Source organism: Chenopodium album, chromosome 21 (genome assembly GCF_948465745.1).
Source record: "Chenopodium album chromosome 21, dcCheAlbu1.1, whole genome shotgun sequence".
NCBI classification, from domain to species: Eukaryota; Viridiplantae; Streptophyta; class Magnoliopsida; order Caryophyllales; family Amaranthaceae; genus Chenopodium; species Chenopodium album.
In genome coordinates this window covers 29,976,406-29,990,982 of record NC_137854.1, presented here as the reverse complement: position 1 = coordinate 29,990,982, position 14,577 = coordinate 29,976,406, and the positions used below count along the sequence as shown (strand labels likewise).

Genomic DNA, 14,577 nt, shown 5'->3' with positions numbered 1-14,577 from the left:
TACAACAAAAAACTTTGACCATGAACTTGTTAATGAGATAAACTTATATTTTCTCGAAATATTTGGAGTATGAGTCAAACTTTTAAAACTTTAATTATGAATTCTCGTTAATCTATAAGTGAATATATATTCAAATGTTGTTAGAATCAATTCATTGTATTCAAGTACGGAGTATATTTTATTAATACTCCCTCCGTCCCTAAATTACATTCTTGTTTGGAAATTTACACGGGAATTAAGGAGGGAAGAATAAGACAAATAACAATAATTAGATAATGCAATGGGAAGTACAAAGATAGATTAGTTATTACTCATGACATGTCATCAATCCTTTGCAAAAAAAAGGGACCAATCACATGCTCCTAATTGAAAATTTTTAACCAATCATATTCATTGTAATTTGGCACAAAGATTATGAGTGAGATTAGGTAGGGATGAGTGAGAAAGCATTAAATGTAAAACAGAAAAAGAGAGTTGATTTACTAAAAAATACTTACCAAAAATAGAAAGGAGGAATGTAATTTTGGAATACCAAAAATAGAAAGGAGGAATGTAATTTAGGGACGGAGGGAGTATCAAGTTTCATAATTTTTACTCGCATAAATAATAAAAAACACAGTAAATGACTAAGGGAATATTATATTATATTTACATTTAAAAAAAAAAAAAGGGGAAAACCAAAAAAATGAAAAGAAGTGGGTGGAAACTGGAGTAGAAAAACCAAAAACGCAATATTATGAAATTTTAAAAAAACGCAGCTTTTACACCAAAGCAGCATCCATCCATCCATCCGACCCCACTTTTTCCTCGATCCCTGTAATAAAAATAACCTCCTCATTCTCTCTCTCCTCTTCTTACACTGCTAGTAATAATATTTTAGAGAGAGAAACAAATACACTGTTTCTGCCACCTGCACTCCTCCACCTTCCTTTCCCAACTTCACTACATCACCAACAAAATCAATCCATTATTATTTTTACATTTTTTAGAGAGAGAAAACAAAATTATAGAGAGAGAAAGTAGAAAGTAGAAAGTAGAAAGTAGAAAGAAGGCGCAATATTTCAGACATAAACAAAATAAAAAGAGGGAGTTTTCAGTTTTGCCAAATTTTCGCAATTCCTTCAAAATTCCGCGCCTCTTCAACTTCTCTCTCTCTTCTTCACTCTTTTCCATACTCTCTCTCTCTTTCTTCCTCTGCTTCTTCGCCTACCTTTCTCTCTCCTCTTTTTTTCCCCTAACTTTCTCCGATTCTTCATCAAACCCTAAATCATTTCTTACTTTTTGTAACAATCTCGTCATTTTTCCTGCTTTTACAGCAATTTGTAAGAATCAGTTTCAATTTTAATTTTTCTGTGAATAAATGTTTGATGTTGATGTAGTTCTTCAGGTTTTGATATTTTTGTTTTTCATTTTTGTGATTTTGTTGTTGTTTTGATGACTGCATTTTGCATGAATTCTGTTGTATTGTTGTTGACGTTGCTGGAATTTTTTCATTTTGTTATTTGAAATTGTTGTGTAATCGATTCATGTATTGCGAGTTTTTTTTTATGATTTTAAGATGATGTTGATTTTTTCTCAAATTTTGTTGAAACTGTTGTTGATTACAGGTTACTGTAATGGCGGAAATGGAGGTAGAGAAGAATGTGGAGGTGATAGAGAAGAAGGTGGAGATGATGGAGAAGAAGGTGGAAGTGGAAGAGAAGAAGGTGGATGATGGGAGGAGGAAAAGTGACAGGACACGTGGAAAGCGAGTGTCGTACAATGAGAAAATTTTGGCGAAAATTGAGGAAGTTAGTCCGATTAAGAAGAGGAAGAATCAGCGGAGTAGTGGTGGTCGGAAGTCGGCGAAGGTGCCGGCAGTGATAAGGGAGAATGAGGGAACAGAGATGGAGATCATGAGGGGTATGATTGGCCGCGATGTCGAGCCGGGGAATGGGTTGATGGATTTGGGGTTGAAGTTAGAGGAGGTTCAAAAGGATGGTAATGGAGTTGAAGTGGAGAAGAGTGATCATTACAAAGTTAAGGAGACTCTTAGAATTTTCAACAATTATTACCTGCATCTTATTCAGGTGCGTGTGTTTTATGTTTAAGTATTTTTGTGAATAAATTGTGGTACTGTTTTCCGACCCCACTTATGGGATTAAGGCGTTATTGTTTTAGCATTTTAAGTATGTGATTGTTGTTGTTTATTTTTATTGTAGGAAGAGGAGAATAGATGTAAGCTGTTTGAAGCTGAAAAGAAGAAGGTTGATGTCACTTCTTCACGTTCATTTTTTTTCCATTATTATTTGTAATATATATTTCTGATTTTGATGTTTTTTTGGGTTATCAGAAGGGTGTCGAGGACAGAAGAGTACCTCATAAACGTCCAGATCTTAAGGCAATTACCAAGGTAAGATTTATTTGATAAAGACAAAGTTGTTGTGTTACCTCAATATTTCTTTTATCTTCTCTTAACAGTTAACAGCATAGTTGCACTTATAATCACCTGATGTTGTGTAATCTATTTATGACTTAAACAAGTACTATATATCTTTCTCTAGCTATTATATAGTAATGGTGAAGTAAAAGGAAGGTGTGTCAATGTTTCTGCTTGTTTGTATATTGTTCAGAGTTGGGGCTTTATAGGGTTATATAGAAGTGACATTTTTATAGCTGTCATTTTGCTGGCAATGCTGATTTTGGCATCGAAAGGCTTCCTTGTTGTGGTTTAGCAATTATGTGTTCTTTTGAATTATTATCTTGGGTATGTGAGAACTTTAATAAGAAAAAAAGCTTTGTATTTGCCCATTTAAATAGAAAATATAGTTGATGTCAGCATGCTATCCTAAATGCCTATGTATCCTGTATAGTAATACATGTCCATTTCGAAACATTAATGGATTCAGTCAACACCAAGGCTATGCACTTGCATATTCTGGTTGCTTATATAAATCAAGTTGAAGGGAAATTTGGGTTAATAAGTGAGTGCAGCTTGCTGATAAATGAGTGTCTTTAGAGTGATTGGTGGGGTTTTTGTAATCTTGAGTTTGAATCTAGTTAACCCATATGCAACTCCTTCTTTCCCTTTACTTATTTCCTTATTAATGATATTGTTAGATTTTTGTAACAACTATTGCTATTTCGTTCTTCAACGGGTTTGTACATCTATGTTTGTAGATCAACTTTTAAAGAATATAATTTTGGGCAATAATTGGCTTTCCTTTTAATGATCCAAGTGTGGAAATACTACCTGATAAGGAAGTAGTTATGTAGAATAAATACGGAGTACAGGATAATGAAGGCGGGTTTGGGTTATTGTTCACATGATTGTGCATATTCTGAACTTAGATTCTGGATATGCCACTGTTTCAAAATAGGTATACTGAAGATTGTGGAGAACATAAATTTTATGAGAAATATTTTCTACTTCCTCTATTGAAAACAGTTTGTCTCAAACCTGCTACTAGAATTAAGAGTTCTAAATGATCTTCTGAACTATCAATATAATTTTTACTGTGCTACTCTTCATCACATGTTCCAAGTATAGTGCTTGGTAAAGTAAATCATCAGCATTACTACTAGCATTTTAAAACAACTGACCACTCTTTTCTGTATGTCTCAATGTGCATTCCTCACTGGTGATGCTATAAAAGATTTAAAATTAGTGTCTGATTGTGCATTTGTGCATATCCATTATGAAATTTATGGGTGCCTGTGATATTCTGGAGGTTTATTTCCTCTGTTTTATGTAGGAATATTATTTTATGGTGTAGTAAATGTATATCCTTTTGCTCTCACTATATTTTGCATGTGAATTATTTATGTTGTAAACCAAGTCTTACTCGATCCTTGCTCATGGAATGTGGCAGATGTCGGATACTGGTAAAGTGTTGTATCCCTTCAAGCAGTTTGGGGCTATTCCTGGTAGGTGTAGTACACTCTAAATTCTAGAACAAATGAACATAGTCTCACTGATGAAAAGTTTTCCGTAGTATTTATGCCTTTGCTGTTACGGATGCAGGTGTTGATGTTGGCCACCAGTTCTTTTCACGGGCAGAAATGGTTGCAGTAGGTTTCCACAGTCACTGGCTTAATGGAATTGATTATATGGGCGTCTCATATTGCAATGGGGTAATGCATTTTGTCATTTCATCTACTTGCTGATCTTTGACTGATGAATTTTGTTTGTTAGGGTAAAAATGATTATTAATACTTTTCATACGCTCCTAGTGTACTTTTTTTTTTTTTTTGAAAACTCAAGGTACGCTCCTAGTGTACTTTAGTATTACCATTTGAGGTTTTATTTTTCTATATTGCATCTTGAGAGTTGAGATGCTTAGTTATTCAGTCTTTACATAGAACTTTACATTCTTTTCTGTGAGATTAGAGTTTCATACCTTTAGTGTGGTTTTATAATATGAATACTTGGGATTGTGTGATAATGTATTACTCAAGTTGTGAAAGGTCCTTACATGTACATATCATCTTTAGGCTTTGTACTCTTTCTTGAGATAGTGTGATGCTGAATTTATTAATGGTTCTTACGTGAACAGTTGCACTCTTAGTGCGCTTTACTTTTGTTTTCTGAAATTCTATTTTTGTTATTGTGCAGGAATATAGCAGATATACCTTTCCTATTGCTGTTGCTATTGTCCTTTCAGGCCAATATGAGGATGATTTAGACAATTCAGAGGATATTGTCTACACAGGTCAAGGTGGAAACAATCTACTAGGTGATAAGAAGCAGAATAAAGATCAGAAAATGATGCGGGGCAATCTAGCACTGAAGGTTTGCTAAAGAAGATACTAGATTGGATTTTTCTGAATATGTTTATTAGCTTCTCTCTGTAAATGAATTATTCATGGATGCATATCTGATTTGAGGAGAGTTTGAAATGTATAGAGGTTGTAACTGCAGGAAGCTATCATTCAGTGATTAGAAATAGAATGAGAATAAATAGTTACATCATGACTATCAGGTTATCTTTGCTTTTTAATCTAAAATTATATTTTATTTCATCTGGAATTGCTGAATAGTTTCCACTGGCTACTGCTCTTGTGAGATTTAAGTGAAGTATGTCTTTTCTGATCTCAACTGAAACATTGATACTTTGAAGGCATTTCTTACTTATATTGCCTCGGTGTGTTTATTGATTGCCTATTCCTGCTACTTTTATCTTTCTAAGTTCCAAATTAGGCATGATTTAGTAATGGGCATACGGAGTATTATATTTTAAATTGATTTAATTTTGTTTGTGTATATTTCTTTCATTAACTTATCTATTTACTTTTTGTGTTTTACTTTTCACGAATGGTTCCTTACGATGATTTATTTTAGCCGACCCCAAATCATTTGGGACCAAGGCTTTGTTGTTGTTGTATAAGTTTTCTAATAAATTGTATCATTGACAATGTATATAATTGTTTATTTGCAGAATAGTATGGAGCAGGGATTGCCTGTGCGAGTTGTTCGTGGTCACTCTTCTAAAAACAGTTATGTTGGAAAAGTGTACACGTATGATGGTTTGTATCAGGTAATAATCTGTTAGTCTGGTACATTGCGTTGGTCTCATTTGCGTTTATTATGTAGCTGTATGGAAGGTATCTTTTTTTGCTTGCATTTTATAATCTGGGAAAGAAATAGGTTTAGTTTTAGACATTCTTGTCATAGTAATTCCATAAATGAAATATTTTGAATTTGTAAGATGGTGATATGATAGTCATATAATATTGATGTGAATGGAAATCTGAACAATCTTCTAAAAAATGATAGTTACTTGATAGATAAGGACGATTACTATTTGCTCTAACTTTCCTCTATCCAGTCACTATGGGCTAATATTTGATTATTTTCGTTTGGTGGGTCCCCATTTTATTAAAAATCCCTGTTCTGTCTTTAATCCAATATTCGTAATTTCAGTGAGGGTTGGTGTTTGGGGGGACGTCACATTAAAAGAAGTTGCATCAACTTTTTTTCCATTATACTCCCTCCGTCCATAGGGTAGTACTCGTTTATCATTTCCCACCAGAAATAAGGGTTGTATAGAGTGTAAGGTTCTTAAAAGTAAGATGTAAGAGTATATTACATGGGAAAAGGCACAAAAAAAAAAAAAAGTAAATTTGATGAAGCTTTGAATGTGTAGATAGTTTATATGGAAAATATATAAACTGTAGATAATGGCGTGAAAATTTAGGGAATTATAGGGGGTATTTTATTTAGGAAAGGTAATAATAGGTGTGTTATGGTAATACTATATGTAAATTGAAAATAGAATTATTAGAAATAGGCACGATATTCTAGGACACCTAAAAATAATGCAGACACTATATTGTAGGGACTACAGAGTAACTAATTTTGGTTTAAGGGAGTACTTTTTATTAATGCAGTCTATCTTGTGATTTCTTTTGTTTCAATTGGAACAGTATTCAGTCATGTTATTGTGTTCTAATCTTGTATCATGGTTCATGCAAGAATGGTTTCTATTTTTGGTTAGTGACTTGTAAATGATGAAACAATGCACGATAGTTTAATACTTAAATGTTTCAATACGTAATTTTTGCTGTGGAATTATACATGTTTCATGCGGTATCCTGCACACCTCTTTCTTTGTGTGCTACATTGTGTTAAATATAAATGATAAATGTTTTGGGCAGGTTGTGAATTATTGGGCAGAGAAAGGCATCTCTGGTTATACTGTTTATAAGTTTCGCTTGAAGCGGCTTGAAGGCCAGCCTGAGTTGACTACCACCCAGGTTTCTGCATTTTCTCAAATTTTTTTTGTATGATAAATTGTTAACAAGATTGTTGATGTGGTCATGGTGTTCGCCTCTCTCTCTCTCTCTCTCTAGTGATGGGCTGAATTGCTGACTTGTGGAAGTCCTCTTTTGTCTTCACAATTCCTTTTGACTTGTAATATATTTTGAGATGTGTTTGGGAACCACTAATGGTCATGAACTCATGATCTGCATGAACTCATGAATTGATGTTGAAGTTTAGCATAAATCTTTATCCTTAGAATAAATTGCTCTTCCCCAGCTGTAGAATTTGTGGGAAAAACACTTATCTGGATTGCTCAGGTGCAATTCAACTGTGTTTTGTTCTTTGATTAGGATCTTACAATGAGAGCTCATACCTTGACTATTTATCTTGGGTGCAATATCTTCATTTTCTTTTTAAGGATATGCCTTAACTAGGTGTTTTGCTATTACATGATCTGCATCTTTGTTTAATTTATCTCGAGAACATCTTTCTAATGTATGCATATATGGTAGAACAGTTTCAGTGTTCCAAATCTATTTGCGACACTTCTCTTTCTAACAGTTATCATTCATAACTCCTCCATTCTGTTTTATTTGTGTATACACTTATGCCTGTGTGAACCTAATGGGTTATTTTTCATAAGTAGAAGCATTAAAGAAATATATTTAAAGCCTAGTTGCTGGTATGTTGGAGCTCCTGTGTAGCTGAATCCTGTGCAATCTTTGGCTTAGTTTATTGATTCTCACTTGTCATCCCCAAATTGCTATTTTATTATTAATTGTAATAAACTAATAACTGAAATCATTTCAAGTGAATGCTTTTCTATGCTGTTTCTTATATTGCTTAAACTATTGTGCCAGGTTCAATTTATCCGAGGACGTATTCCTGATTCTGTTTCTGAAGTACGAGGGTATGTGTTATAGTTTCTTAGTGTACGCTAATCTATTTATGTAGGTAATACTGCCTATATTTCAAGATATTAATGCTGATTTTCTTGTTTAATTTAGGTTGGTTTGTGAGGACATTTCTGGAGGTCAGGAGAATATTCCTATTCCTGCAACAAATTTAGTTGATGATCCTCCTGTACCACCTACTGGTGAGTTTGCCTACTCGTTCATGTTTGTTTGCTGTTTTTTGACTTTTGTTCTTTGGTTGTGGTTTGTAATGATTGGCTAGCTAAGTTTATTTTTGGTGAGTATAATAAGAGTACTTAAATGATATGAAAATATATTTTGACCTAGGGTCAGCATATGAAGTTGGATATAACTTGGTCAGATTTTGTGATTAATGACATCGGACCTGTCTTGTTCCTAATATTGGATAGAAATCTAGGAAATTTAAGATTTGGTTGACTATGATCACATTTCATATGGAAATGAACCTTTTAGTTTATCAATCAATCAATCAATCAATCAAAGCCTTAATCCCAAAAGTGGGGTCGGCTAACATGAACCAAATTTGATTATTCCGTGTAGTCATCAACATAAATCTTTCTCCTCCATCCCTTACGATCCAAAACTTCATCCTCACGTAAATCCATGCACTTCATATCCTTCCTCACTCCTTCCAACCAAGTCATCTTTGGTCTCCCTCTTCCTCGTTTAATCCCTCCATGGTCCCACTCTTCCACTCTTCGCACCGGTGCACCCTCGGGTCTCCGTCTTACATGTCCAAACCAACGCAGACGATTTTCCCTTAATTTATCTACAATGCCCGCCACACCTACTTTCTTGCGAATAACCTCATTTCTGATTCTATCTCTTAAAGTGTTTCCACACATCCACCTTAACATGCGCATTTCCGTAACCTCCATCTTTTTAATATGCTCTTTCTTAGAAGCCCAACATTCTGTACCATAGAGCAACACTGGTCTTATGGCAGTCCTGTAGAATTTTCCCTTCAACTTTAAGGGAATGCTGCGGTCGCATAGCACTCCCGTGGCCGCTCTCCATTTAAGCCACCCTGACTTAATCCTGTGGGTCACGTCTTGATCAATGTCACCATTCTTCTGGATGATCGACCCTAGGTACTTAAAACATTCACTCATGGTCAAATCCTTTCCATCCAAACTCACCACTTCATTGCTTGTCCCCCTCTGAGTGCCAAAACGACATACCAAATATTCAGTCTTACTCCGACTTAGCTTAAACCCTCTAGATTCCAACCTTTGCCTCCATTGCTCCAACTTGACATTAACCCCATCCTTAGTCTCATCCACCAAAACGATATCATCTGCGAACAGCATACACCATGGAACCTCATCTTGAATTGGTCTAGTTAATTCGTCTAGAACCGTTGCAAAAAGAAAAGGGCTTAATGCAGACCCTTGATGCAATCCGATTGTAATAGGGAAATCTTTTGTCAACCCTCCGCATGTCCTCACATTTGTTGACACATCCCGATACATATCCTTAACTAGGTCTACATACCTTCGTGGGATACCTTTCTTCAACATTGCCCACCAAAGTATCTCTCTTGGCACCTTGTCATATGCCTTCTCTAAATCAATAAAGACCATATGAAGATCTTTCTTCTTTACCCTATAAAACTCCATCATTTGTCTTATCAAATGGATTGCCTCCATAGTAGATCTCCCAGGCATAAAACCAAATTGGTTATTATTTATTTATTTATTTTATATTTTTTTTTTGGGAAGGGAATTGGATCTTTAAGTTGGTGTTGATTTTGTGGATCATGAGCTATAATGAGAATGGATTTGAACCCGCCACTTAGATAGCTTGTTTGGGAATCCATTCTTGTCTTACCCCCTCCCTCTCTCACCTTCTCTCTTCTTTTCTCTCCCTCTTCTTTCATTTTTCTGACTCCCTCTCCCACATCTCCCTTTTCCTTACTCTCTTTTCATCCCCAGTTATTTGTTCATTTTGTCATTAAAAAGCTTTGAAAGTAGTTGCATATCATGTAAAAAACTATCTTAAAATAAAGGCTTTAGGGTGCCAGCACTTAAATTGTACAAGAATTCATTTGTTACTCAGATTGAAAGATGTCAGTTAGAAACTTAGAATGACCTCTTGTTTGAAATTTATTGAGAAGGATTCTGTTATTCTATGTTATCATTGTCATTTAGTCTGTGAGATGCTATGGCTATTTAGTATGCAGTTTATTGTATGCTCGATCTCCTTCTATTTGATTGAGATGGCACATTTTAGGCTTCAAATACTTCAAATCTATCCAAGTTGCGGACAATGTTAAAATTCCTGCCCCTACTCGTGGATGTGATTGCGTTGATGGTTGCACCAATCCTAATATATGTGCTTGTGCTCGGCTTAATGGTTCAGACTTCCCGTATGTTCATAGGGATGGTGGCAGGTAAAACAATATTCAAAAGCTAGTAGTGTTTGAAAGCTTTTGAAATTCTTCATTAAATTATTAATGAGCTTGTTTACACTTCTCCTTATTTCTTGCACTATGTTTTCTTTTAGGCTCATTGAAGCAAAGGCTGTAGTGTTCGAGTGTGGCCCAAAGTGTGGCTGTGGTCCTTCTTGCATCAATCGTGTTTCCCAAAAAGGCTTGAGATATCGCTTTGAGGTGCTAATGCTTTTCCAATTGAAATTCATATACTACCTCCGTTTCTTATTAGTTGCAACTTTGGGGTATTATTTGTGAGATATAAAATTTTCCAAAGTTGCAACTAGTACGAAACGGAGGTAGGATTTACAGAAGCCGAGGCTTGACTGATATTTACTAAAATTACTTTTCTGATATGATAAATTGTTGGTTTGATTCTACGTAGGTTTTCCGTACACCAAAGAAGGGTTGGGGTGTGAGGTCCTGGGACTACATACCAGCTGGTGCCCCAATTTGTGAATACACGGGAATCCTGAAGAGATCGGATGAGGGTGACAGTGTTTTGGAAAACAATTTCATCTTCGACATAGATTGCCTTCAAACCATGAAGGGACTTGATGGGAGACAGGTATTAGGGGATGTGTTTTATCTTTGAGGTTTAATTTAATTGTCTCACCCTAAACTTCACTTACCTCATGTCATTAATACCATCCATGGAAGAGTGTATGAACTTTGGGGTAAAAAAGTAGGCTGCCAGTTGGTGGCACTGCAGAATGACCACATTTGTTTGTCAGATTTCCTGCTTACCTAACCATATGAGTATTTTGCTAGGAATTAGCATGGTTTCTGACCAGATTACAGCTCTAAATATGACAGAAATTAGGGAAGAACAATGATGATTATATTGATAATAGGCGAATTACACTAATAGAAGGATAATTCCACTTTTGAGAGGTGGATTCTCTCCTAATATGAGCTTTCGAGAGGCTCACTCTCTCCCAATGACATAACCACAACAATATTCAACATGATAATTACTCCTCCTAATGAGGTCTATTTATAGAAAAAGTCTCATAACTAACTCTTTCTTATTCCTCAAGACACTACTAATAGGCTATGACTAATGTGCCCCTCCCTCAAATGTTGATTCCTTGCAATACCCGCCGCCCAAACATTCACCTTGTCCTCAAGGTGGTTTATAATCGAAACTGGATTCCCGGTCTCTGACCCAGCTCTCAAATAAGACAAAGGCGAGAGAAAACTGCACTAAGAATTCCTGATCATTGTTGAAAATTCGTGCTCCCTCTTGTGAACCTCCTATGGCAGAAAAATCTGAAAGCATGTTAGGAGAGCATAGTATTGAATTTTGGGTAGAGTTGGTCTTCGTGGACTTGGGATTTGTTGGCTGTGGGTAGGGGAAATTGCAATGAACAATTTGGGTGATGAATTTGGGTTTTAAAAATGATGTTGGATGGATGGGCCTAAGTTTACCAAACCCAAAATCGGAAGAGTTTAATTTGTAAGTCACTCCAAAAGATGATAGGTTGGGCTTTAAATGAGTAAGCCCATTCATTCTCAAAAACCCACTATGGCAATCTATTTTGTCTGAAGCACGTGAGAGCTGGTTGATAAATTTTCCAATATCTTCAAGGTATATTACTATAATACCCTTACTAGAACTTTTCATTTTTGACTTCCTCTCCAAGCCAACAAAATATCCACTCAAGCTTTTCCCATACTCTTCTCTTTCTAAAGGTTTCTGGAAACCACCAAGCAACCACCCTTGAAGTTTTCCACCGGCGAATCCGCCGCTCACAAAGGGCCTACTACCGACCAAGCCACCTCTGGCCAGAACACCACCGCCGGAAAACCCGCTAGAGAAATCACCATTCCTCACCCCACTACTCAAAACAACGTACATAATCCAACAACCTACATCACCACCTGTCTCGCCGGCATAAAAACCAGGGCCACCACCAGACCCGTTTCCTCCAGCACCAACACGATCGAACATTCCTCTTGGCGATTTTCGTGCGAGACTAATACATTCATAACTCTGTTTTTCGCCGGCAACACCTCCCTGACCCCTACTTTTCCAGCCACCATATCTACCGGCGGAAAATTCTTCTCTACCTCTGCTAAAACCTCTTGGGAAAACACTCAAAATACTTCCAGATCTACTTGTCTTACCATTACAAGCTTCTGATCTCACAAGTCCTCCACCTGCATTCTCCACACCCGCGCCACTGCGAAAACCACCGGTTAGGTCATCGGCGGTCGAGCTTATCTCCAAATCTGCCTTCTCCACCATTGCGCCACTAGAGAGGCCACTCACGACGGAGTAGAAGTACCGGTCAGATCTGAAAATTTTCAGTTCCTCCACCATCTTGTCCTCCTGTGATGGAAGTTCCTCCTCACCACAAGACAACTCGGAGGTGGCCGACTCACTGACCTGAGGTTCATCTTCCTCGAAGTCTTCGTGAAGTACTCCTGACCCTAATTTGATTCGAGAAATTGCATCCTCAAAAATCTTCTCTATGTTATGGCACAATCGATCTGTTATTTCATCAATTTTTGCCTCAATTTCTGGCTGTGAGAACATGTCAGCGAACTCACTGTTCACAGGCACGTTCGCCAGACTTCCAGCAAGGTCACCGGAGACCGAACTGCTCTGATACCATTTGCTAGGAATTAGCATGGTTTCTGACCAGATTACAGCTCTAAATATGACAGAAATTAGGGAAGAACAATGATGATTATATTGATAATAGGCGAATTACACTAATAGAAGGATAATTCCACTTTTGAGAGGTGGATTATCTCCTAATATGAGCTTTCGAGAGGCTCACTCTCTCCCAATGACATAACCACAACAATATTCAACATGATAATTACTCCTCCTAATGAGGTCTATTTATAGAAAAAGTCTCATAACTAACTCTTTCTTATTCCTCAAGACACTACTAATAGGCTATGACTAATGTGCCCCTCCCTCAAATGTTGATTCCTTGCATATTTCCTGGCCTTCCCTAGGCTGATGAATGTCATTCCTCTTTGAGGATTAAGATTGTTCAAGTATTTAAGATATTTAAAATCTTACAAAAGTCGCAATGAATTCTGTATTGAAGTCTCATCTTTCCTGTCAAATGGTCAAGTCACCAGATGATTCTATTTTTGTTTTTTTTTTTGAACTGTGGTTGCACACTTGCACCCATTTTGTAGCTGTACATGTATTGATAATATTTTAGTTGGATTGAACTCCTTTCTTCTTTTCACTGAGCCTGTTTGATATCTCTCTGTCACTGTACCTGACCAAACCTGTATACAGTATTAGGCTTGTCTGCTAGTTAAAACCGAATACTTTTCTCATTGTTAAAATGTTTGTCATCAGATGAGATTGCGAGACGTGTCTATCCCTGCTGAGAATGCTCATGAGAAACCTGAGGAGAAGGTTGTTGATAGTATGGTGGAGTTCTGCATTGATGCTGGAGTCACAGGAAATCTAGCCAGGTTTATCAATCATAGTTGCGAACCAAACCTCTTTGTACAATGTGTGTTGAGTTCGCATCATGACATCAAATTGGCTAGGGTGATGCTCTTCGCTGCTGACAACATACCACCTCTACAAGTAATTGGTTCTACTTTTAACAATTTTTATTAGTAGATTATTAGAGTTATTAATGTTCAAAGTGGTGTGTTGCGAAGTGTGAAAGTCAAATGCATTTTTTTAAAAATAGAGGAAGTATATGTTTTGTGAAGCTGCTCAAACTTGTGAAATTTTATAGTTGGTTTTGTTAATTCAGATCTTTCAATCATTGCGGGGACTTGTTTGTCATTTTAAAACTGTTGTATTAACTGACAATTGTTTTTTCTTGATAGGAGCTTACATATGACTATGGCTATGCGCTTGACAGTGTCATTGGCCCTGATGGGAAGGTAAAGCAGATGGCTTGCTATTGTGGTGCTGAGGGTTGTCGCAAGCGACTTTTTTAAGCTGCTAATTGGCTTCAGTAACCAGCTTTTTGTTAGTCTGTTACTGCTGGACAATGTTTGAAATTGTGAATGTGATAGAATGCTGTATAGAATGCTAACAGTTAGGCGTATTCTTTTTGCTCTTGAGAAAACCGAGGGCTCGAATCTAGCCTCAAGTTTATATAGATATGAAATACAGTCAGAGGTTGTGGACTTGTGGTGCTTAAAAATAGAAGAGTATAGGGGCCAATTTTTTGTAAGATACAAGATATTAGAACTGATATTTGAAAGAAATGTAGTTAAGGCGATGTTCAAAATTTTTAGCTTTCAGCAGTTGGTGTTTCCTCTTGCTATATTAATTCCCTACTTGGCTACTTTCAGATTCAGTACTTTATTTTCCCACTCTTCAGAGTCAGATATATGAAGGTAGCTGTACACTGACATTTGTAAAACGGAATTGCATTTTCTGAGAAGAGCGAAAAATAAAATAAAATTAATAATTAAATTCTGCATGTATTAATGTATATGTTAGCTACAGTAAGAATATGCAAAGGCCA

The 14,577-nt window shown here is 36.4% G+C and overlaps 1 protein-coding gene across 2 annotated transcripts; it reads left to right on the top strand.

Annotated features, from left to right (window-relative positions):
• The first annotated feature begins 901 nt into the window (after positions 1-901).
• Positions 902-14,369, top strand: LOC145601107 (histone-lysine N-methyltransferase, H3 lysine-9 specific SUVH4-like). Of its 2 annotated transcripts, none has more exons than XM_081657049.1 (16): positions 902-1,283; positions 1,608-2,069; positions 2,202-2,246; positions 2,333-2,392; positions 3,852-3,906; positions 4,004-4,113; positions 4,595-4,771; positions 5,418-5,516; positions 6,637-6,735; positions 7,603-7,652; positions 7,750-7,838; positions 9,910-10,069; positions 10,183-10,288; positions 10,494-10,676; positions 13,440-13,676; positions 13,928-14,369. In XM_081657049.1, exons 2-16 carry the CDS (start codon positions 1,617-1,619, stop codon positions 14,039-14,041), a joined length of 2,037 nt encoding a protein of 678 aa, XP_081513175.1. In that variant the 5' UTR covers positions 902-1,283; positions 1,608-1,616; the 3' UTR covers positions 14,042-14,369. The 2 variants fall into 2 exon arrangements, with proteins under 2 accessions (XP_081513175.1, XP_081513174.1); XM_081657048.1 differs by having other exon boundaries at positions 904-1,322; positions 13,928-14,368.
• Positions 14,370-14,577: the final 208 nt, after the last annotated feature.